The following is a 24,931-nucleotide window of genomic DNA, read 5'->3' on the forward strand; positions in this document are numbered from 1 at the left end:
CAGGTTCATCTCTCTGTAGCTGATGTCTTTGTTAAGGAAAGTTTGGGAATTGCTTCCTTTTAGGTGGTTGTAGAATTTAATGTCTATTTTCTGGATTTTGATCATTAGCGGGAATAGGCCTAATTCTGCACTGCATGCATTATTTGGTGTTCTACGTTGTACACGGAGGACATTTCTGCGTCCTTGGTTCCAAATATTGGGGAAGATGCAAGAGCTGAGGATGATGTTAAAGCCATTTGGAATTTGTGGTCTGTATATTTTATCATTTCATGTCAGATACCATCAACACCACATGTCACGTTTGTCGCCACCATAAACCTACATATACCTAGGCATACCAAAACCCCATAGAATTACAAAAAGACCTAGACAAGAGAAAAACACACATACCAACCTCGTCACACCTGACCTAACCAAAATAATAAAGAAAACAAAGATAACTAAGGTCAGGGTGTGACAGTACCCCCACCAAAGGTGCGGACTCCCGGCCGCAAACCTAAACCTATTTGGGAGGGTCTGGGTGGGCATCTAAGCTCGGTGGCGGTTCTGGTTCTGGACGCCGCCCCCCCTTCTTTACCCTGAATCCGCTCTTGTAGCACTGTCCCGTGAATAATCGTCGGAGGCTCTGGACTGTGGATCCTCGCCATAGGCCCCGGGCTGGGGACCCCTGCTGCGTGAATCAATGTAGGATGTTCTTGACTGGGGCCCGTCGTTGGAGATTCTGGACTGTGGCCCGTCGTTGGATGTTCCGGACTGTGGCCCGTGGTTGGAGGTTCCGGACTGTGGCCTGTCGTTGGAGGTTCTGGACTGGGGCCCGTCGTTGGAGGTTCCGGACTGTGGCCCGTCGTTTGAGGTTACAGACTGTAGGCCTGGTGCGTGGTGCCGGCACTGGTGATACCGGGCTGGGGACACGCACCTCAGAGTGAGTGCGAGGAGCAGGAACAGGGCGTACTGGACCCTGGAGGCACACTGTAGGCCTGGTGTGTGGTGCCGGCACTGGTGGTACAGGGCTGAGGACACGCACCTCAGGGCGATTGCGGGGAGGAGGAACAGGGCATACTGGACTGCCGAGGCACACACAATCTCCACATGTGCTCCCCCCCAAAAAATATTGGGGCTGCCTCTCGGGCTTCCGTGCTAGCCGTGCACCTTCATATCTTCGCTGTTCCTCTATTCTCCTCTATTTCTCCTCGTAGTATCGCCGTTCTGCTTTCGCTGCCTCTATCTCCTCCTTAGGACGGCGATACTCCCCCGGCTGTGTCCAGGGTCCATCTAATATCTCCTCCTTAGGACGGCGATACTCCCCGGCTGTGTCCAGGGTCCATCTAATATCTCCTCCTTAGGACGGCGATACTCCCCGGCTGTGTCCAGGGTCCATCTAATATCTCCTCCTTAGGACGGCGATACTCCCCGGCTGTGTCCAGGGTCCATCTAATATCTCCTCCTTAGGACGGCGATACTCCCCCGGCTGTGTCCAGGGTCCATCTAATATCTCCTCCTTAGGACGGCGATACTCCCCCGGCTGTGTCCAGGGTCTTTTCACGGTGGGTTATTCTGTCATGTTTCTCGTAACGATGAGACCAAGACGCAATTTTGCTATTTTTTCCCGTTTTGTGTAACTTATTTTTGAACTTATTGTGTACATAATGTTGCTGCTACCGTCTCTTATGACTGAAAATCAGAAAAGCGAAAACTCACCGACTGGAAGAAACGTATTCCTTTAAACGATTCCAACGAGATATCCTACTTTCACTGGAACAGGCCACGCATTTTGCGGAAGAAAGATGCCCGGAAAAGGGGACGCATCCTTCTGAGAAGCCGGAGGCGAGTGAGTAAACTCCCAATGCCTTCCATTCTCCTTGTAAAAGTGCAATCGCTAGAAAATAAAATTGCTGGCTCACTATTAAGATTATCCTACCAATTGGACATTAAAAACTGGAGCATCTTATGTTTCACCGAGACGTGTCTGAATGATGAAACGGACAATATAGAACTGGTGGGATTTTCCTGCACCGGAAGGACAGAGACCTCTGGTAAGACGAGGGGTGGGGGTGTGTATATTTTTGTCAATAACAGCTGGTGCGCGATGTCTAATATTAACGAAGTCTCGACGTATTGCTCTCCTGAGGTAGAGTACCTTATGATAAGCTGTAGACTACACTATCTACCAAGAGAGTTCACATCTGTATTACTTGTAGCCATCTATTTACCACCAAAAAGCAAAGCTGGCACTAAGACCTCTCAACCAACTCTATAAGACCATAAGCAAAGAAGAAAATGCTCACCCAGATGCGACGCTCCTTGTGGCGGGGGACTTTAACGCAGGCAAAATGAAATCAGTTTACCAAATCTGTTATAGCATATATCACAGGTGCAACCAGGGGGAGAAAATCTACCTTTACTCCACACACAGAGATGCATACACAGCTCTTCCCCGCCCTCCATTTTGGCAAATCTGACCACAATTATATCCTCCTGATTCCTGCTTACAAGCAAAAAATTAAAGCAGGAAGTGCCAGTGACTCGCTCAAAGTGGAATGAGATGCTGAGCTCCAGGACTGTTTTGATAGCACATGTTCCGGGATTCATTCAATGGCATTGAGGAATACAGCACCTCAGTCATCGGCTTCATCAATAAGTGCATAAATACATCCCCACAGTGACAGGGTGGGTGCCAGGACATGGCCCCCATTAACATCGACGAGGCTACAGTGGAGCGGGTCGAGAATTTCAAGGTCCTTGGTGTTCACATCACCAACAAACTATCATGGTCCAAACACACCAAGACAGTTGTGAAGAGGGCACGACAACACCTTTTCCCCCTCAGGAGACTGAAAAGATTTGGCATGGGTTCTCAGATCCTCAAAGTTCTACAACTGCACCATCGAGAGCATCCTGACTGGTTGCATCACTGCCTGGTATGGCAACTGCTCAGCATCTGACTGTAAGGCGCTACAGAGGGTAGTGCGAATGCCCCAGTACATCTCTGGGGCCAAGCTCCCTGCCATCCAGGACCTATATAATAGGCGATGTCAGAGGAAAGCCCACAAATATTCAGACTTTTCTCCGCTACCGAAGGGCAAGCGCTACTGGGGCGTCAAGTCTAGGACCAAAAGGCTCCTCAACAGCTTCTACCCCCCAAGCCATAAGACTGCTGAACAATTAATACAAATTACCCCCGGTATAAAGCCTCATTATTGTTATTCTTGTTGTGTTACTTTTTATTATTACTTTTTATTTTAGCCTACTTGGTAAATTTTTCCATCTTCTTTTCCGTCTTCTTTAACTGCACTGTTGGTTAAGTGCTTGTTAGCTCTACACTTGTTTTATTCTGTGCATGTGGCAAATACAATTTGATTTGATTTGAACAGTTTGATGTTGCCCTGTTCCAAAACCGTTCCAGACGTCTACACGTTCCCATTGGCTGACTCAGAGTCCTTGTTGTCTAACATCCTGAGTTTTCCCCCATCGGTAACACCCCGCCCCAGAGAGAGAGAGGGGTAGAGAGGTAGAGTTAATATAGCGCCATGCCAGGGGATGGTCTGTGTGGAAGATTACGTTGCTTACTTTCCCATTTATTAGAAGTCAACAGAAAGTGTCTTTTGAATTTCCATTTCCTTCTTTTTAAACTCTTTCTGTGCCTTCTCATTTTTTACATCCAGGGGGTACTATATTTTAATGACCTCTGCACAGAGGGAGGGGGCATCAAAGGCCTCTGCATTTGGGTGGGGGAGGCTCTGAAACTTTCCTGTCATTGTTGGGCTCAGTGGTAATTGAAGTTGCAGCCAGATCTATTTTGTCCTATTAAGCTTGGAAGCCTAACTTAGCATTCAGTCTTTATAAAGTAAAATATATAATTGTGATTTATTTACTTATTGGATTTTAAAAAGTAGCTTCTGATGATACATTACTCACTCCGCTCCAGGTTGGATCAGTTTTCAGGTTTCTGTTGTTCTTCTTTAGCTGGTTGTTGGTTTGCCAGAGCATGTGCTGTATAGTACTTGGTAATAAGAATCTTTGGTAGTAGTAATCCTTCCAGGTCATTTTGTCTAAAATTAGATAGTATGTTTGGAGTGTTGATTTGTAGTGAAGGTTATGGTGTGGAGGGTAGTATCCTGTATATGTCCTGGTGACATAGTGTTGTGGAGGGTAGTGTCCTGTATATGACCTGGTGACATAGTGTTGTAGAGGGTAGTATCCTGTATATGTCCTGGTGATATAGTGTTGTAGAGGGTAGTGTCCTGTATATGTCCTGGTGACATAGTGAAGGTTATGTTGTAGAGGGTAGTATCCTGTATATGTCCTGGTGACATAGTGAAGGGTAGTATCCTGTATATGTCCTGGTGACATAGTGGAGGGTAGCATCCTGTATATGTCCTGGTGACATAGTGTTATAGAGGGTAGTATCCTGTATATGTCCTGGTGACATAGTGTTGTAGAGGGTAGTATCCTGTATATGTCCTGGTGACATAGTGTTGTGGAGGGTAGTACCCTGTATATGTCCTGGTGACATAGTGAAGGTTATGTTGTAGAGGGTAGTATCCTGTATATGTCCTGGTGACATAGTGTTGTAGAGGGTAGTATCCTGTATATGTCCTGGTGACATAGTGTTGTAGAGGGTAGTATCCTGTGTATGACCTGGTGACATAGTGTTGTAGAGGGTAGTATCCTGTATATGTCCTGGTGACATAGTGTTGTGGAGGGTAGTACCCTGTATATGTCCTGGTGACATAGTGAAGGTTATGTTGTAGAGGGTAGTATCCTGTATATGTCCTGGTGACATAGTGTTGTAGAGGGTAGTATCCTGTATATGTCCTGGTGATATAGTGTTGTAGAGGGTAGTGTCCTGTATATGTCCTGGTGACATAGTGAAGGTTATGTTGTAGAGGGTAGTGTCCTGTATATGTCCTGGTGACATAGTGAAGGTTATGTTGTAGAGGGTAGTATCCTGTATATGTCCTGGTGACATAGTGAAGGTTATGTTGTAGAGGGTAGTATCCTGTGTATGACCTGGTGACATAGTGTTGTAGAGGGTAGTATCCTGTATATGTCCTGGTAGAACAATCCAAGTTGTTCTAACTGGACTTCATTTATTTTGTTAAAACATGCTCCTTCCTTCAACCCTGTATCTCATGGAAATATAGATGTTTTGTCCAGTTTATTTTATATCTCTCTCTCTCTGCAGCTTCTGCCTGGGACGAGGAGCTGACGTGCACTTTCACACGCTGGCACATATTTCTTTAGTCTTTACACACGCACACACACGCACACACACCCCTCATCCCGTTCATTATCCAATTATTCATGCATCCCTCACTCTTCCGCGTCCTGGTTTTTCTAGAACTGCTATAGATGGAATCCAGAGAACTCCCAGTGCTGAATCGGAAAATGGAACGTCAGAACAGGAAGAGTACAGGACAAATAAGCCCATCCATCCATCCATGGAATGATGCTAGATTCTCATGACCTTTTAAAACGCACCAGGGGATCGGAGACTGAGAGATAATCCATGGGTGATTTAGGGTGTTTTCACATATGAAAATAGTTACCCTGGTTCGAGGTTCCTAAATTGTTAGTGAGAATTTTACATAATATGTTTTACTTTCACAAGGTCTGAAAAATAACCGTTTCAGGGTGCGATTAGCAAAATGCACATTCTACATGACGTAAGTGAGCTAACTTGTTGACAATGGGCAAAAAAACTTCCATGCGACTCCCACTGCCACGCCACAGTACCTGGTACTCTGGTCCTGGATGTTGAACCCACGACTCACGCTGCCACATCCCAGTACCGGGTACTCTGGTCCTGGATGTTGAACTCACTACTCACGCTGTCACATCCTTGTACCTGGTACTCTGGTCCTGGATGTTGAACCCACGACTCACGCTGCCACATCCCAGTACCGGGTACTCTGGTCCTGGATGTTGAACTCACTACTCACGCTGTCACATCCTTGTACCTGGTACTCTGGTCCTGGATGTTGAACCCACGACTCACGCTGCCACATCCCAGTACCTGGTACTCTGGTCCTGGATGTTGAACTCACTACTCACGCTGTCACATCCCAGTACCTGGTACTCTGGTCCTGGATGTTGAACCCACGACTCACGCTGCCACATCCCAGTACCTGGTACTCTGGTCCTGGATGTTGAACTCACTACTCACGCTGTCACATCCCAGTACCTGGTACTCTGGTCCTGGATGTTGAACCCAGGGCTCACAATGTCACATCCCAGTACCTGGTACTCTGGTCCTGGATGTTGAACCCACGACTCATGCTGCCACATCCCAGTACCTGGTACTCTGGTTCTGGATGTTGAACCTGCGACTCACGCTGCCACATCCCAGTACCTGGTACTCTGGTCCTGGATGTTGAACCTAGGACTCACGCTGCCACATCCCAGTGCCTGGTACTCTGGTCCTGGATGTTGAACCCGCGACTCATGCTGCCACATCCCAGTACCTGGTACTCTGGTCCTGGATGTTGAACCCACGACTCACGCTGCCACATCCCAGTACCTGGTACTCTGGTTCTGGATGTTGAACCCGCGACTCATGCTGCCACATCCCAGTACCTGGTACTCTGGTCCTGGATGTTGAACCCGCGACTCATGCTGCCACATCCCAGTACCTGGTACTCTGGTCCTGGAAGTTGAAACAACGACTCACGCTGCCACATCCCAGTACCTGGTACTCTGGTCCTGGATGTTGAAACAACGACTCACGCTGCCCCATCCCTGTACCTGGTACTCTGGTCCTGGATGTTGAACCCGCGACTCATGCTGCCACATCCCAGTACCTGGTAATCTGGTCCTGGATGTTGAACCCACGACTCACGCTGCCACATCCTTGTACCTGGTACTCTGGTCCTGGATGTTGAAACAACGACTCACGCTGCCCCATCCCTGTACCTGGTACTCTGGTCCTGGATGTTGAACCCGCGACTCATGCTGCCACATCCCAGTACCTGGTACTCTGGTCCTGGATGTTGAACCCACGACTCACAATGCCACATCCCAGTACCTGGTACTCTGGTCCTGGATGTTGAACCCGCGACTCATGCTGCCTCATCCCAGTACCTGGTACTCTGGTCCTGGATGTTGAACCCGCGACTCACGCTGCCACATCCCAGTACCTGGTACTCTGGTCCTGGAAGTTGAAACATCGACTCACGCTGCCACATCCCAGTACCTGGTACTCTGGTCCTGGATGTTGAAACAACGACTCACGCTGCCACATCCCAGTACCTGGTACTCTGGTCCTGGATGTTGAAACAACGACTCACGCTGACACATCCCTGTACCTGGTACTCTGGTTCTGGATGTTGAAACAACGACTCACGCTGCCATATCCCTGTACCTGGTACTCTGGTCCTGGATGTTGAACCCACGACTCACAATGCCACATCCCAGTACCTGGTACTCTGGTCCTGGATGTTGAACCCACGACTCACGCTGCCACATCCCAGTACCTGGTACTCTGGTCCTGGATGTTGAAACAACGACTCACGCTGGTCCAGGGTTCATTTGCGTTTTCACAAATGTTTTATAGGACCATGGTACCAGGAAAAGCACCTTAATGGCTATCATTTTTTAAACACATATTTAGTGTCTACGATGTGGAGATTAGCATCCTAAGGGACTCATCAGGTCCATTACTTATGGATGTAACTCAGTGTTATGCCCACCTATGGATTTATAATGAGTTATTTTATTGCTTTTTGCACTGCAGATTTTCTTTTAAAGTGACTTTGGGCGTCTTGGGGAGAAAGAAAACGTTGTATTATTATGAATAAGGGGGAGGATTGATTTTCAATGGAAACACTTTTTTTTGCGTGAATGTTTTATGTTATGTATGTAGAAATCACCAGGAAGTAGATTAGTTAATGGACCAATACAAAAGAGACAAACAACAGGAAGTAGATTAGTTAATGGACCAATACAAAAGAGACAAACAACAGGAAGTAGATTAGTTAATGGACCAATACAAAAGAGACAAACAACAGGAAGTAGATTAGTTAATGGACCAATACAAAAGAGACAAACAACAGGAAGTAGATTAGTTAATGGACCAATACAAAAGAGACAAACAACAGGAAGTAGATTAGTTAATGGACCAATACAAAAGAGACAAACAACAGGAAGTAGATTAGTTAATGGACCAATACAAAAGAGACAAACAACAGGAAGTAGATTAGTTAATGGACCAATACAAAAGAGACAAACAACAGGAAGTAGATTAGTTAATGGACCAATACAAAAGAGACAAACAACAGGAAGTAGATTAGTTAATGGACCAATACAAAAGAGACAAACAACAGGAAGTAGATTAGTTAATGGACCAATACAAAAGAGACAAACAACAGGAAGTAGATTAGTTAATGGACCAATACAAAAGAGACAAACAACAGGAAGTAGATTAGTTAATGGACCAATACAAAAGAGACAAACAACAGGAAGTAGATTAGTTAATGGACCAATACAAAAGAGACAAACAACAGGAAGTAGATTAGTTAATGGACCAATACAAAAGAGACAAACAACAGGAAGTAGATTAGTTAATGGACCAATACAAAAGAGAGTTCCAAACAACAGTTAACCCTCACAACCACGCATTGGTCTTTGCTAAAAAGCTTTTTTAATTTTGATTTCATTTTAGACTATTTTTATTGGAGAAAAAAAAAAAAAAAAAACAATAAGGTACTTCATTGTTACCCAGAAATGATTTGATATGGAAATGAAAACATTTGCATTGGATAGGGGGGTTAAAAGGATATTTCCCAGAATAACAAGCCATGAAACTGCTGTTGGTGGAAATGTATGTTCTATCAGTGGTAAAATAACCTCTGATTGGTCAGTCTGAGAAATCTAACTTCTGATTGGTCAGTCTGAGAAATCTAACTTCTGATTGGTCAGTTGAGAAATCTAACTTTTGATTGGTCAGTCTGAGAAATCTAACTTTTGATTGGTCAGTCTGAGAAAACTAACTTCTGATTGGTCAGTCTGAGAAATCTAACTTCTGATTGGTCAGTCTGAGAAAACTAACTTCTGATTGGTCAGTCTGAGAAATCTAACTTCTGATTGGTCAGTCTGAGAAATCTAACTTCTGATTGGTCAGCCTGAGAAATCAGGAAATTCTGTAGGAACACGTCATAGCTACAGTACATGGTTCTGGTCACTGGAGACAGCAGAAAACACACTATCACATTTCATAACTCTTTTTAAAATCATTACCTGCATTTCAGATTGTCAAATCAGCCAACAGATGGTATGGCCACACTTGTCTAGAACACATCCATCCGTTTATATTGGCATGACAAAGTACATTATTCACATTAGATGTGCACAATCTAATCAGTGTATCAAATTATTCAACTCAGTTCCTCCTTCAAGTATTATCTCCCAAAGTGTCCTGTTCCCTCAGTGGGAAACGTGGGAAAGGGCCTCTGTTGCCATAGCAATGTACTCTGCACTCGCTCTGGGCAGCAGAGTTTCCAAGTTGAACTCGGATGAGACAGACTCCTAAATTGATAGTGCAGTTTGTTTAGGTGATTTTACAGCTAGCTAGCTAGCTACTTCACGTGCTAATATTGACTTTGGTATTATTGTGTGTACAGTAGATATGTCCACGTTTAAGTTTAGACAATTATTCAAATCGTTAATATTAGATTTGAGGTTTCGGTTAAAACAAAAATTAATAATAAAAAAAAATGGAGCTCGCAGCTGCATGGTGGTAATAGCACTCACCGTTGCCCCTAGTGGCCGGTTTTTAAGTCATCGCCAGATGGTCCTGGGTACCAGAATGGACGTCAAATTTCGCCTTGAATCTTGAGCGACCTGGCTGTTATTGAGTATCAGTACAGACAGACTGCAGCTACATCAGCCTCATTGAAAATGAAGTCCCTCCAGTCGATCTGAACCTATTCTTCCACACTACAATTTGAACACCCGGGAGAAAGTAGGGAAGAAATATGAAAACACAAAGAGAGAAAAGGAAGGATATAAGTCCTTTGATGTGTCTGCATACGTGACCGACCGGCTCGATTGGGACTTATGTTGCAACATTTGGACATTGTGTTTCATTACATTGGATTTAAAGTAGAGACTCAAAGCTACAAAGTGATATATTATACTCTACAGTTGAGGAACAATGGCAAAGTCATTCTGCTTTGAAAGTTGATAAACTTAGAAACTCACCTTTGAGAAAATGGCACTTTGAATGTTTTGGTACACCTACTGAAGAGCTTTGTTTTAAACCCATTCAGCATCAGCATCGTTCACACCCTCTTAAGCCTTAGCCCCGCCTTAGCCCCTCTTTAATGATTCACATGTGAGGCCATGTGCTAAACAGAGGGAGTACTGTAGTGTGCTAAACAGAGTGAGTACGGTAGTGTGAGTACTGTTGTGTACTAAACAGAGTGAGTACTGTAGTGTACTAAACAGAGTGAGTACGGTAGTGTGAGTACGGTAGTGTACTAAACAGAGTGAGTACTGTAGTGTGCTAAACAGAGTGAGTATGGTAGTGTAGTAAACAGAGTGAGTACGGTAGTGTGAGTACTGTAGTGTACTAAACAGAGTGAGTACTGTAGTGTACTAAACAGAGTGAGTACTGTAGTGTTCTAAATAGAGTGAGTACTGTAGTGTGCTAAACAGAGTGAGTAAACAGAGTGAGGTAGTGTGAGTACTGTAGTGTAGTAAACAGAGTGAGTACTGTAGTGTAGTAAACAGAGTGAGTACTGTAGTGTAGTAAACAGAGTGAGTACTGTAGTGTAGTAAACAGAGTGAGTACGGTAGTGTGAGTACTGTAGTGTACTAAACAGAGTGAGTACTGTAGTGTAGTAAACAGAGTGAGTACTGTAGTGTACTAAACAGAGTGAGTACGGTAGTGTAGTAAACAGACTGAGTACTGTAGTGTACTAAACAGAGTGAGTATGGTAGTGTAATAAATAGAGTGAGTACTGTAGTGTACTAAATAGAGTGAGTACGGTAGTGTACTAAACAGAGTGAGTATGGTAGTGTAATAAATAGAGTGAGTACTGTAGTGTACTAAATAGAGTGAGTACGGTAGTGTAGTAAACAGAGTGAGTACTGTAGTGTAGTAAACAGAGTGAGTACTGTAGTGTACTAAATAGAGTGAGTACGGTAGTGTAATAAACAGAGTGAGTACTGTAGTGTAGTAAACAGAGTGAGTACAGTAGTGCACTAAACAGAGTGAGTACTGTAGTGTGAGTACTGTAGTGTTCTAAATAGAGTGAGTACGGTAGTGTGAGTACTGTAGTGTAGTAAACAGAGTGAGTACAGTAGTGCACTAAACAACCAAAGATTTCAAGACTAAAGACTGGTTTCTACTAGGTCTATTGTCATGTTTTTGGACAGTTGTCACGGTGACATCAAGAACATTCTATTGTCGTCCGACCTAAAAAAAAAACAGTATCAACAAAAAAAAAGACGACAGGCTGCATGACGTCAGCAGCCTAAATGTCCAACACCAATTAAACCTGTCTGTTTAACATCATGTGACAGGGGTCCTGAGTCCTAACGTCATGTGACAGGGTTCATGAGTCCTAACGTCATGTGACAGGGGTCCTGAGTCCTAACGTCATGTGACAGGGGTCCTGAGTCCTAACATCATGTGACAGGGGTCCTGAGTCCTAACATCATGTGACAGGGGTCCTGTGTTTCCTAACATCATGTGACAGGGGTCCTGAGTCCTAACATCATTGTATGTGTGTCTGTGTGTGTGTCTGTCTCTGTGTGTATTTGTCTGTCTGTGTGTGTGTGTGTGTCTCTATGTTTGTCTGTCTGTCTGTCTGTCTGTCTGTCTGTCTGTCTGTCTGTCTGTCTGTCTGTCTGTGTGTCTTTGTGTCTTTGTGTGTGTGTGTGTGTGTGTTCTTCTCTGTCTGTGTGTCTGTATTATGTCTACACCAGATAATCTAGAAAATATGCAAAGTTATTCAAATTGAAGTACATTTTTGGGAATCCTCAATCACTAAAGGGAGAAAAAAAATGCTTCAGAGTAATTATTCTCCTTCATTAAAGCTGATCTCATTGTTTCAAAGCAGTTCTGCCCCTCTACTTTCTTCTGGGTGTTAAAACATACAGGAAGCAACACGATATAACAGTGTGTGTGTGTGTGTGTGTGTGTGTGTGTGTGTGTGTGTGTGTGTGTGTGTGTGTGTGTGTGTGTGTGCGTGCGTGCGTGCGTGCGTGCGTGCGTGCGTGCGTGTGTGTGTTAGAACTACAGATGAAACAACAGTATACACTGAGGGTACGAAACATTAAGAACACCTTCCTAATATTAAGTTGCACTCCCTTTTGCCCACAAGGATGCTGGGCCACGTTGACTCCAATGCTTCCCACAGTTGTGTCAAGTTGGCTGGTTGTGCTTTTGGGTGGTGGACCATTCTGGATACATATGGGAAACTGTTGAGCATGAAAAACCCAGCAGCGTTGCAGTTCTTGACACAAACCGGTGCGCCTGTCCCCTACTACCATACCCTGTTCAAAAGGCAATTTAAATCCTTTGTCTTGTCCATTCACCCTCTGAATGGCAAACACACAATCCATGTCTCATTTGTCTCAAGGCTTAAAACCTGTCCCCTCCCCTTTATCTACACTGATTGGCTTAAACATCCTAATTCAACCTCAATTCTCCTCCCCTTCAACTACACTGATTGAAGTGGATTTAACAAGTGGGATCAATAAGGGATCATAGCTTTCACCTGGATTCACCTGGTCAGAAAGAGCAGAAACATGAGGCCAGCTCATCGTCAAGAGGAGATATGGCTAGACTCACTAAAGTATTATGTGTACGCACACACACACACACACACACACACACACACACACACACACTTCTAACAGTCAGCGAAGATGAGAATCAGAGAGGAAGATGGAGCAAAGTGTTTCTTTTGGCGGGATATTACCAGAAACAAAACCCATCATCATCATCATCATCATCATCATCACCTTCATCAGCTCACCTTGATAAGACACCTTGAAGCCCAGAGAGCCACTGGTGTCGTCAGTCTTGAAGTTGAGCCACATCTGATGACTGGTGCTGACCACCAGGTCTGGAGTAGTGATCCCTGATAGGCTGAAGGAGACAGGGGGAAGATGTGTGAGTGTGTCTGTGCCTGTGTTAGTGTGTCTGTGTCTGTCTGAGTGTGTCTGTGCCTGTGTGAGTGTGTCTGTGTGAGTGTGTCTGTGTCTGTGTGAGTGTGTCCGTGTGAGTGCGAGTGTGTCTGTGCCTGTGTGAGTGTGTCTGTGTGAGTGTGAGTCTGTCTGTGCCTGTGTTAGTGTGTCTGTGTGAGTGTGTCTGTGCCTGTGTGAGTATGTCTGTGTCTGTGTGAGTGTGTCTGTGCCTGTGTTAGTGTGTTGGTGCCCATGGGAGTGTGTTGGTGCCCATGGGAGTGTGCCGGTGCCTGTGTTAGTGTGTCTATGCCTGTGAGAGCACACCTAGGGATACTTAGGGATCCCTCCCTCTCTCCCCTCTCTCTCCCCCTCTCCTCCCCTCCTCCTCCACAACAACCTAAAGCCTCACTACATAAAAATCGATCTATAAAATTTTATTAAGGCCGTAAATTTCAGCACAATTAATAACAACACCCAGTGAAACGTTATGGAGCATCTGTTGGAGCAAACTCCATTAGGACACATCAATATGCAACGCGACGTGGCGAACGGCCGTGATCTTGTTTTAACATTGAGGGGAGCAGGGATTGACAATGTGGCACTGGATCTATCTTTCACGCACTACTGGTCCTGGAGGTGATGAAATGGACAGAAATAGATGGATGGAGGGAGATGGAAGGTGGTAGGGAGGTGGGGGAGGAGGAGGAGGGAGAGGAGGAGAGGAGGAGGGGGGGGAGGAGGAGAGGAGGAGGTGGGGGAGGAGGGAGGAGGAGGAGGGGGAGGGGAGAGGAGGAGGTGAGGGAGGAGGAGGAGGAGAGGAGGAGGTGGGGAGGAGGAGAGGAGGAGGAAGGGGAGGAGGGAGAGGAGGAGAGGAGGAGGTGGGGGAGGAGGAGGAGGTGGGGGAGGAGGAGGAAGTGGACGTGGGGGACGAGGAGGAGGTGGGGGAGGAGGAGGAGGAGGAGGAGGGAGAGGAGGAATGTAGGGGAGGAGGGATTGAGGGAGGGAGAGAGGTCAGAGAGAGAAGGTAGGATAGAGATGGCCAGACAGATATGGAGAAAGAGGAAAGAAAGAGAGTGACAGAGAGAGAGAGAGGGTAAGTGGGTGATCGAGAAAGAGACAGAGAGGTGGGTGGAAAGCAAGTCAAACTGAAGGAGGGAAAGAGCGGGTAAGAAGATTCACAAGAAAATTGTGTGAGAAATGTGAGAACAAGAAAAAGGACAAATAAATAAATGATACAGGAAGCAGAGAGGCTGAAACTCACACGTGAAAGACGGTCTTCTGGTCTCCGACCGCGGCTCCGTCTCCAACCGTCAACGTATCGTAACCACGCTCCAGGTCAAAGTCCTCAAAGGTCAGTTTGATCACCTAGGTGACAGTAACGACGTCAGAACGCCAACTGGTTACACAAATATATAAATATCATTCATTTTATGTATTCTCTGCATTGCTCTCTCTCTCTCTCTCTCTCTGTCTCTCTCTCTCTCTCTCTCTCTCTCTTACTCTCTCACTTTATTTTTAAGAATGTGAAATGTCAGAATAATTGTACAGAGCATGATTTATTTTAGCTTTTATTTCTTTCATCACATTCCCAGTGGGTCAGATGTTTACATACACTCAAATAGTATTTAGTAGCATTGCCTTTAAATTGTTTAACTTGGGTCAAACGTTGCAGGTAGCCTTCCACAAGCTTCCCACAATAAGTTGGGTGAATTTTGGCCCATTCCTCCTGACAGAGCTGGTGTAACTGAGTCAGTCCTCCTTGCTCGCACATGATTTTCAGTTCTGCCCACACATTTTCTATATGATAGAGGTCAGGACTTTGTGATGGCCGCTCCAATACCTTGACTTTGTTGTAACGATGGTCATTATGACCAAATAGTTCTATTTTTGTTTTATCAGACCAGAAGACATTTCTCTAAAAAGTACAATCTTTGTCCCCATGTGCAGTTGCAAACCGTAGTCTGGCTTTTTTATGGTGGTTTTGGAGGAGTGGCTTCTTCCTTGCTGAGCGGCCATTCAGGTTATGTCGATATTGGACTCGTTTTACTGTGGATATAGATACTTTTGTACCTGTTTCCTCCAGCATCTTCACAAGGTCCTTTGCTGTTGTTCTGGGATTGATTTGAACTTTAAGCACCAAAGTACGTTCATCTCTAGGAGACAGAGCGCGTCTCCTTCCTGAGCAGTATGACGTCTGCGTGGTCCCATGGTGTTTATACTTGCGTACTATTGTTTGTACAGATGAACGTGGTACCTTCAGGTGTTTGGAAATTGCTCCCAAGGATGAACCAGACTTGTGGAGGTCTAGAATTATTTTTCTGAGGTCTTGGCTGATTTCTTTAGATTTTTCCATGATGTCAAGCAAAGAGGCACTGAGTTTGAAGGTAGTCCTTGAAATACATCCACAGGTACACCTCCAATTGTCTCAAATTATGTCAATTAGCCTATCAAAAGCTTCTAAAGCCATGACATAATTTTCTGGATTTTTCCAAACTGTTTAAAGGCACAGTCAACTTAGTGTATTTAAACTTCTGACCCACTGGAATTGTGATACAGTGAAATAATCTGTCTGTAAACAATTGTTGGAAAAATGAATTGTGTCATGTACAAAGTAGATGTCCTAACCGACTTGCCACAATTATAGTTTGTTAGCAAGACATTTGTGGAGTGGTTGAAAAACAAGGTTTAATGACTCCAACCTAAGTGTATGTTAACTAGTTGTAATGACTCCAACCTGAGTGTATGTAAACTAGTTTTAATGACTCCAACCTAAGTGTATGTAAACTAGTTTTAATGACTCCAACCTACGTGTACGTAAACTTCTGACTGCAACTGTATATGTTCTGCAACCAGGGTCAAGGAATTTCCCTAATCCATCAATCCCTCTGTCCCTTCATCCTCTAATCCATCAATCCCTCTGTCCCTTCATCCTCTAATCCATCCATCCCTCTATCCTCTAATCCATCCATCCCTCTATCCTCTAATCCATCCATCCCTCTATCCTCTAATCCATCCATCCCTCTATCCTCTAATCCATCCATCCCTCTATCCTCTAATCCATCCATCCCTCTATCCATCTATCCTCTAATCCATCCATCCCTCTATCCTCTAATCCATCCATCCCTCTATCCCTCTATCCTCTAATCCATCCATCCCTCTATCCTCTAATCCATCCCTCTATCCTCTAATCCATCCATCCCTCTATCCTCTAATCCATCCATCCCTCTATCCTCTAATCCATCCATCCCTCTATCCTCTAACCCATCCATCCCTCTATCCTCTAATCCATCCATCCCTCTATCCTCTAATCCATCCATCCCTCTATCCTCTAATCCATCCATCCCTCTATCCATCTATCCTCTAATCCATCCATCCCTCTATCCTCTAATCCATCCATCCCTCTATCCTCTAATCCATCCATCCCTCTATCCTCTAACCCATCCATCCCTCTATCCTCCAATCCATCCCTCTATCCTCTAATCCATCCCTCTATCCTCTAACCCATCCATCTATTCCTCTATCCTCCAACCCATCCATCCCTCTATCCCTCTATCCTCTATTCCATCCATCCTCTAATCCATCCATCCCTCTATCCTCTAATCCATCCATCCCTCTATCCTCTAATCCATCCATCCATCCCTCTATCCTCTAATCCATCCATCCCTCTATCCCTCTATCCTCTAATCCATCCATCCCTCTATCCTCTAATCCATCCCTCTATCCTCTAATCCATCCATCCCTCTATCCTCTAATCCATCCATCCCTCTATCCTCTAATCCATCCATCCCTCTATCCTCTAACCCATCCATCCCTCTATCCTCTAATCCATCCATCCCTCTATCCTCTAATCCATCCATCCCTCTATCCCTCTATCCTCTAATCCATCCATCCCTCTATCCTCTAATCCATCCATCCCTCTATCCTCTAATCCATCCATCCCTCTATCCTCTAATCCATCCATCCCTCTATTCCTCTATCCTCCAACCCATCCATCCCTCTATCCCTCTATCCTCTATTCCATCCATCCTCTAATCCATCCATCCCTCTATCCTCTAATCCATCCATCCCTCTATCCTCTAATCCATCTATCCTCTAATCCATCCATCCCTCTATCCTCTAATCCATCCATCCCTCTATCCTCTAATCCATCCATCCCGCTATCCTCTAATCCATCCATCCCTCTATTCCTCTAATCCTCTAATCCACTATCTCTCCATCCTCTAATCCGGCTATTCCTGGCTACTCCCAAAGTGCCACACACACAATGCAATGCCATTGAGGGTAAACCAAATAAAAATGTGCTTCACATTTTCCAACAGTCCATTTGTATTTTCCAACGGGGCTATACATTTGGGTGAGGTTATTTTTCCCACCTGAATAGCCTCGTTTCACTGCCAAAAATAAAATAAAACCATTTAGTGTTCAGTGAAATAACACAATGTCAAATACAGGTGGCCTAGTCAAATAATTAACATCCAATCACATTCACCGTTACTCTCTTGTGGGTAACCTTCACTCTTGCGCAGACATTTGGAAATGAAATATGCATATTTGAAAAATAAGACACATGAGTTTTATGATGAACAAATACAGTTTTATATGAGAGTTAAATAAAGAGCAAAATGATTGATTCATGTTATATTATTATTTGTGTCCTGGTCTTGTAAGAGCTCAATGTCACTTCCTGTTAGAGCTCAATGTCACTTCCTGTTAGAGCTCAATGTCACTTCCTGTAAGAGCTCTATGCCACTTCCTGTAAGAGCTCTATGTCACTTCATGTAAAAGCTCTATGTCACTTCCTGTAGGAGCTCTATGTCACTTCCTGTAATAGCTTTATTTAACTTCCTGTAGGAGCTCCATGTCACTTCCTGTAAGAGCTCTATGTCACTTCCTGTAATAGCTTTATTTAACTTCCTGTAGGAGCTCCATGTCACTTCCTGTAAGAGCTCTATGTCACTTCCTGTAAGAGCTCTATGTCACTTCCTGTAGGAGCTCTATGTCACTTCCTGTAAGAGCTCTATGTCACTTCCTGTAATAGCTTTATGTAACTTCCTGTAGGAGCTCTATGTCACTTCCTGTAAGAGCTCTATGTCACTTCCTGTAAGAGCTCTATGTCACTTCCTGTAGGAGCTTTATGTCACTTCCCACGAGCCAATTTGTGACAAAACCTCACATTAATTCTTATGTTTTGTAAATGTATCGTATAGCGTTTGTGTGGCTGGCTTACAATTATGGCAAAAAACAACATTTGAGAGTGAGCTGACCCTGGTGCTAGAGGGGGTACAGCTGACCCTGGTGCTAGAGGGGGTACAGCTGACCCTGGTGCTAGAGGGGGTACAGCTGACCCTGGTGCTAGAGGGGGTACAGCTGACCCTGGTGCTAGAGGGGGTACAGGTGACCCTGGTGCTAGAGGGGGTACAGCTGACCCTGGTGCTAGAGGGGTACAGCCTGACCCTGGTGCTAGAGGGGGTACAGCTGACCCTGGTGCTAGAGGGGTACAGCTGACCCTGGTGCTAGAGGGGGTACAGCTGACCCTGGTGCTAGAGGGGGTACAGCCGACCCTGGTGCTAGAGGGGTACAGCCGACCCTGGTGCTAGAGGGGGTACAGCTGACCCTGGTGCTAGAGGGGGTACAGCTGACCCTGGTGCTAGAGGGGGTACAGCTGACCCTGGTGCTAGAGGGGGTACGCAGCTAGAGGTTGAATGTTTGAAGGGGTACGGGACTATACAAAGTTTGGGAACCACTGGTATAATCCATCTGTCACTCTATCCCTCTATCCCTACATCCTCTATCCCTCCATCCTCTATCCCTCTATCCCTCCATCCTCTATCCCTCCATCCTCTATCCATCCATCCTCTATCCCTCTATCCCTCTATCCCTCCATCCTCTATCCCTCTATCCTCCATCCCTCCATCCTCTATCCCTCCATACTCTATCCCTCTATCCTCTATCCCTCCATCCTCTATCCCTCCATCCTCTATCCCTCCATCCTCTATCCCTCCTTCCTCTATCCTCCATCCTCTATCCCTTAATCACTCCATCCTCTAATCATCTATCCCTCTATCCTCCATCCTCTATCCTCCATCCTCTATTCCTCTATCCTTCTATCCTCCATCCTCTATTCCTCTATTCCTCTATCCTTCTATCCTCCATCCTCCATCCCTCTATCCTCGATCCTCCATCCTCTATTCCTCTGTCCCTCTATCCTCCATCCTCTATACCTCTATCCTCCATCCACCCACCCTTCTATCCCTCCATCCTCTATCCCTCCATCCTCTATCCCTCCACCCTCTATTCCTCCATCCTCTGTTCCTCTATCCCTCAATCCCTCCATCCTCTATCCCTCTATCCCTCTATCCTCCATCCATCCCTCTATCCCTATCCCTCCATCCTCTATCCCTCTATCCATCCTATCCCTCCTATCCACCCACCCCCCTCTATCCCTCCATCCTCTATCCCTCTATCCCTCTATCCCCTCTATCCTCCATCCTCTATCCCTCTATCCACCCACCCCTCTATCCCTCCATCCTCTATCCCTCTATCCTCTATCCTCCATCCTCCATCCTCTATCCTCCATCCTCTATCCCCTATCTATCCTCTATCCTCCATCCTCTATCCCTCTATCCACCCATCTATCCTCCATCCTCTATCCCTCTATCCACCCATCCTCCATCCTCTATCCCCTCCACCCATCCTCTATCCTCCATCCTCTATCCCTCTATCCACCCACCCCTCTATCCTCCATCCTCTATCCCTCTATCCACCCACCCCTCTATCCCTCCATCTTCTAATCCGACAAGTGGTGTCACTCCTATGAAACGCTCGTCCCTCAACCAATCAAGGCAGTGAATAGTGAGTAGTACCCTGAGTCTGACCTGATGATGTCACCTAACGAGATAGAACACATCTGTCTAATTCAGCAACTCAGAGGCTATATCCCAAGTGGAACACTATTCCTTTTGTAGTGCACTACTAGATGCAACGTAACTCAAAGTAGTGATCTTGGCAGAGAAAATGTTGTGATTTAAGAAACAGCCAACCCTCAGAATCACCAAGGTGAGTCACTAAATCACGAAATCCCATTGTGGGCCATTTCCAGTAACTTCCAGTGAAGTATAGAGCAGCACCACAAGTTGAATATATCCATCACAAGACTGAGTACATGTAAGGATGGATTTATGCATTCACTTTTCTACCCAGGAAATATATCTACTCAACTGAGCTCATTGGCTCACGAGAAATTCAGGGACGAGTTCAATAATCTAAATGCTTCTTCGGGAACTGATTATAATAAATAATACATTTTAACATAAAATCAGTAAATAAGGATGAAGAAGGAAAAAACACGAACCAAATCAACAGGGGCTGTGTAGTCTTCCAATTCAAATGAGCTGCCCCACACCGCCCCACACTGCCCCACACCACCCTACACTGCCCCACACCGCCCCACACTGCCCCACACCGCCCTACACCGCCCCCACACTGCCCCACACTGCCCCTCACTTCCCCTCACTGCCCCACACTGCCCCACACTGCCCCACAGCCCAACACCGCCTCACACCGCCCCACACTGCCCCTCACTTCCCCACACTGCCCCTCACTTCCCCACACCGCTCCACACCGCCCCCACACCGCCCCTCACTTCCCAACACTGCCCCACACCGCCCCACACCGCCCTTCACCGCCCCTCACCGCCCCACACCGCTCCACACCGCCCCCACACTGCCTCACACCGCCCCTCACTTCCCCACACTGCCCCTCACTTCCCCACACCGCTCCACACCGCCCCCACACCGCCCCTCACTTCCCAACACTGCCCCACACCGCCCCCACACCGCCCCACACCGCCCCACACCGCTCCACACCGCCCTCACCGCCCCACACCGCCCCCACACCGCTCCACACCACCCCACACCGCCCCTCACTGCCCCACACTGCCCCACATGGCCCCACACCGCCCCACACCGCCCCACACCGCCCCACACTACCCCACACTTCTCCACACTGCCCCACACTGCCCCACACTGCCCCACACGGCCCCACACGGCCCCACACTGCCCCACATGGCCCCACACCGCCCCACACCGCCCCCACACTTCTCCACACTGCCCCACACTGCCCCACACGGCCCCACACTGCTCCACACTGCCCCACACTGCCCCACACCGCCCCACACTGCTCCACACTGCCCCACACTGCCCCACACCACCCCACACTGCCCCACACTTCCGGCAGATTTTTTATGTTTACTGGGAGAGCAGAGGCCTAATGAAAAAGCTGATAAAAATGCAAATTGCATTCTGTCTTATGGTAAACCCAGTCACTGATGTAAATTGCCAGGACTATGGAGGGAGGGAGGGAGGGAGGTAGGGAGGGAGGGAGGGAGGGAGGGAGGGAGGGAGGGAGAGGAGGGAGGGAGGGAGGGAGGGAGGGAGGGAGGGAGGGAGGGAGGGAGGGAGGGAGGGAGGGAGGGAGGGAGGGAGGGAGGGAGGGAGGGAGGGAGGGAGGGAGGGAGGGAGGGAGGGAGGGAGGGATCACCAGATAAAATGCAGTTTCATCTTACAAAAAACATATATGTGTAGGATCTTAATTTGACCAGTATTGTTGCAACAAAATTATCAACAAGATTTGAACATTTAGTGCATAATTTTCACAAATGTCCCTGAGGAGAAGGCTGCTGTTTGGCCCCTAACTGTTTGTTTTTTTACAGAATGTTTCTTACCTCCTCTCTTTAAAAAGAGCTTCAGGACATCAATTGGAAAATGTTTTTTCTTTGACGCGAAGGATTTACTCCAGATACCAAAGCAGGCCCAAATCCCCATCATTCACATGAAGAGGAGACACCGATACAAAGGATTTACTCCAGATACCAGAGCAGGCCCAAATCCCCATCATTCACATGAACAGGGGAAGCAGGTCAGGGTGCCTGATGAGAATTGGTCAGCGAGTTGGTAACCCGCCCTCTACCATTCGTCCTATTGGCCAACGTGCCTCTACCATTTGTCCTATTGGCCAACGTGCCTCTACCATTCGTCCTATTGGCCAACGTGCCTCTACCATTCGTCCTATTGGCCAACGTGCCTCTACCATTTGTCCTATTGGCCAACGTGCCTCTACCATTCGTCCTATTGGCCAACATGCAATAAACTGGAGAATAAATTGATTGAACTCCGATCTAGACGATTTTACAAACGGGACATTAAAAACTGTAATATCTTATTTTTTCACAGAGTCTTGGCTGAATGAATGTCATACAGCTGATTTAGTTCCATCAATCAAACAGCTGCCTCCGGTAAGATAAAGGGCTGGTGGTCTGTGTCTATTTGTCAATAACAGCTGGTGCACCAAATCTAATATTAAGGAAGTCTCGAGGTTTTGCTCACCTGAGGTAGAGTATCTCATGATAAGCTATAGACCACACAATTTACCAAGAGAGTTTTCATCTATATTTTTCATACAGCTGTCTATTTACCAACACAAACCGATGCTGGCACTAAGACCGCAGTCAATGATCTGTACAGGGACATAAGCAAACATGAACATGCTCATCCAGAGGCAGTGCTCCTAGTGGCCGGGGACTTTAATGCAGGGAAACTTGAATCCATTTTTCACCTAATTTCTACCAGCATGTCACATGATCAACCAGAGGGGATAGCAACTCTAGACCACCTTTACTCCACACACAGAGATGCATACAAAGCTCTCCCTCGCTTTTTTTTTTTTTTTTTTTTCCTCACCCTCACTTTTACTTTTTCACTATTATAATTTGCATGAGTTATGTTACGGGTCTCGTTACCATCTCCCCTAGACTGTCGGGACAAAAGGGATTCGTAACATCCATCCATCTCTAGCTGTAATTTCCCACCTCCTTTGCAGGGCATTGTACCAACTCCTTTGCAGGGCACTGTACCAACTCATTTGCAGGGCATTGTACCAACTCCTTTGCAGGGCATTGTACCAACTCCTTTGCAGGGCATTGTACCAACTCCTTTGCAGGATATTGTACCAACTCCTTTGCAGGATATTGTACCAGCTCCTTTGCAGGGCATTGCACCAACTCCTTTGCAGGACATTGTACCAACTCCTTTGCAGGGCATTGTACCAACTCCTTTGCAGGGCATTGTACCAGCTCCTTTGCAGGACATTGTACCAACTCCTTTGCAGGGCATTGTACCAACTACTTTGCAGGGCATTGCACCAACTCCTTTGCAGGATATTGTATCTGACTAGTCCACAAAAGAAGCTCTACAGCCACAGTGCCCTCTTTGTGTGTAACACAGCAACTTAAAGGTGGATCTGATCTGACAGAGTAAAGAATATACACTTAAAATGATGGTTTGGAAACGCATTACAGGTGGTGAGGGTAGGAAACAACCTGCTGATCTTCAACACTGGGGCCTCACAAGAGTGAGTTCTCAGCCCTCTCCTGTACTCCCTGTTCACCCATGACTGCATGGCCACGCACGCCTCCAACTCAATCTTCAAGTTTGCAGATGACACTACATTGGTAGGCTTGATTACCAACAATGACGAGACGGCCTACAGGGAGGAGGTGAGGGCCCTCGGAGTGTGGTGTCAGGAAAATCACCTCACACTCAACATCAACTAAACAAAGGAAATGATCGTGGACTTCAGGAAACAGCAGAGGGAGCACCCCCCTATCCACATTGACGGGACAGAAGGTGTAAAGTTTTAAGTTCCTCTGCGTACACGTCAGACAAACTGAAACCCACACAGACAGAGGCTGAAGAAATGTATCTTGTCACCCATAAACACTTACAAACTTTTACAGATGCACAATCGAGAGCATCCTGTCGGACTGTTGCCTGGTACTGCAACTGCTCTGCCCACAACCGTAAGGCTCTCCAGAGGGTAGTGAGGTCTGCACAACACATCACCGGGGGCAAACTACCTGCCCTCCAGGACACATACACCACCCGATGTCACAGGAAGGCCAAAAAAATCATTGAGGACAACAACCAGCCAAGCCACTTCCTGTTCACCCTGCTATCATCCAGAAGGCGAGGTCAGTACAGGTGCATCAAAGCTGGGACCGAGAGACTGAAAAACAGCTTCTATCTCAAGGCCATCAGACAGTTAAACAGCCATCACTAACATTGTGTGAGTGGCTGCTGCCAACATACTGACTCCATCTCTAACCACTTTAATCATTAAACGTTTGATCTAATAAATGTACCACAAGTCACTTTAAAAAATGCCACTTTATATAATGTTTACATGCCCTACATTACTCATCTCATATGTATATACTGTACTCTATACCATCTACCGCATCTTGCCTATGCAGTTCGGCCATCGCTCATATTCGTATACACACAAGTGTGAATGAATAAGGAAATTGTTAGATTTCTTGTTAGATATAACTGCACAGTCAGAACTAGAAACACAAGCATTTCGCTACACACATTAACATCTGCTAACCATGTGTATGTGACCAATAAATACATTTGTGTGTGTGACCAATAAAATGTTGATTTGCTTTTCTAGCAGTAACACAATTAGCATTTAGCTTACCATCAGAGAAGAAAACAAGTAGTGCATAAACAGTAGTACATATTAGCGTAGCATAGCATCACTAACTTTAAGTACTCCATTTTCAGTATAATTTCCATATTAGCATGTCATAATGTCAGACGGTTGTAAATATTAACATAGCAAAGCAAGTAGTCACAAAATCACCAAGTAGTCAATATTAGCATTTAGCATGTCAGTTCTGTACATAGTACTGGATTGGCATATAGCAACATTAACACACCATTTTCAGTATTAGCATATA

General features: G+C 46.0%; 1 protein-coding gene across 1 annotated transcript in view; it reads right to left on the minus strand.

The window, feature by feature from the left end:
• Window positions 1-24,931, minus strand: part of LOC112220687 (CUB and sushi domain-containing protein 2-like) — a 927,456-nt gene that overhangs the window by 392,305 nt on the left and 510,220 nt on the right. Inside the window, 2 exon segments of the mRNA XM_042295064.1 lie at window positions 12,984-13,096; window positions 14,396-14,499. Coding sequence (XP_042150998.1) covers window positions 12,984-13,096; window positions 14,396-14,499 — 217 coding nt within the window.

The sequence above is a fragment of the Oncorhynchus tshawytscha genome, linkage group LG13 (genome assembly GCF_018296145.1).
Source record: "Oncorhynchus tshawytscha isolate Ot180627B linkage group LG13, Otsh_v2.0, whole genome shotgun sequence".
Taxonomy (NCBI): Eukaryota; Metazoa; Chordata; class Actinopteri; order Salmoniformes; family Salmonidae; genus Oncorhynchus; species Oncorhynchus tshawytscha.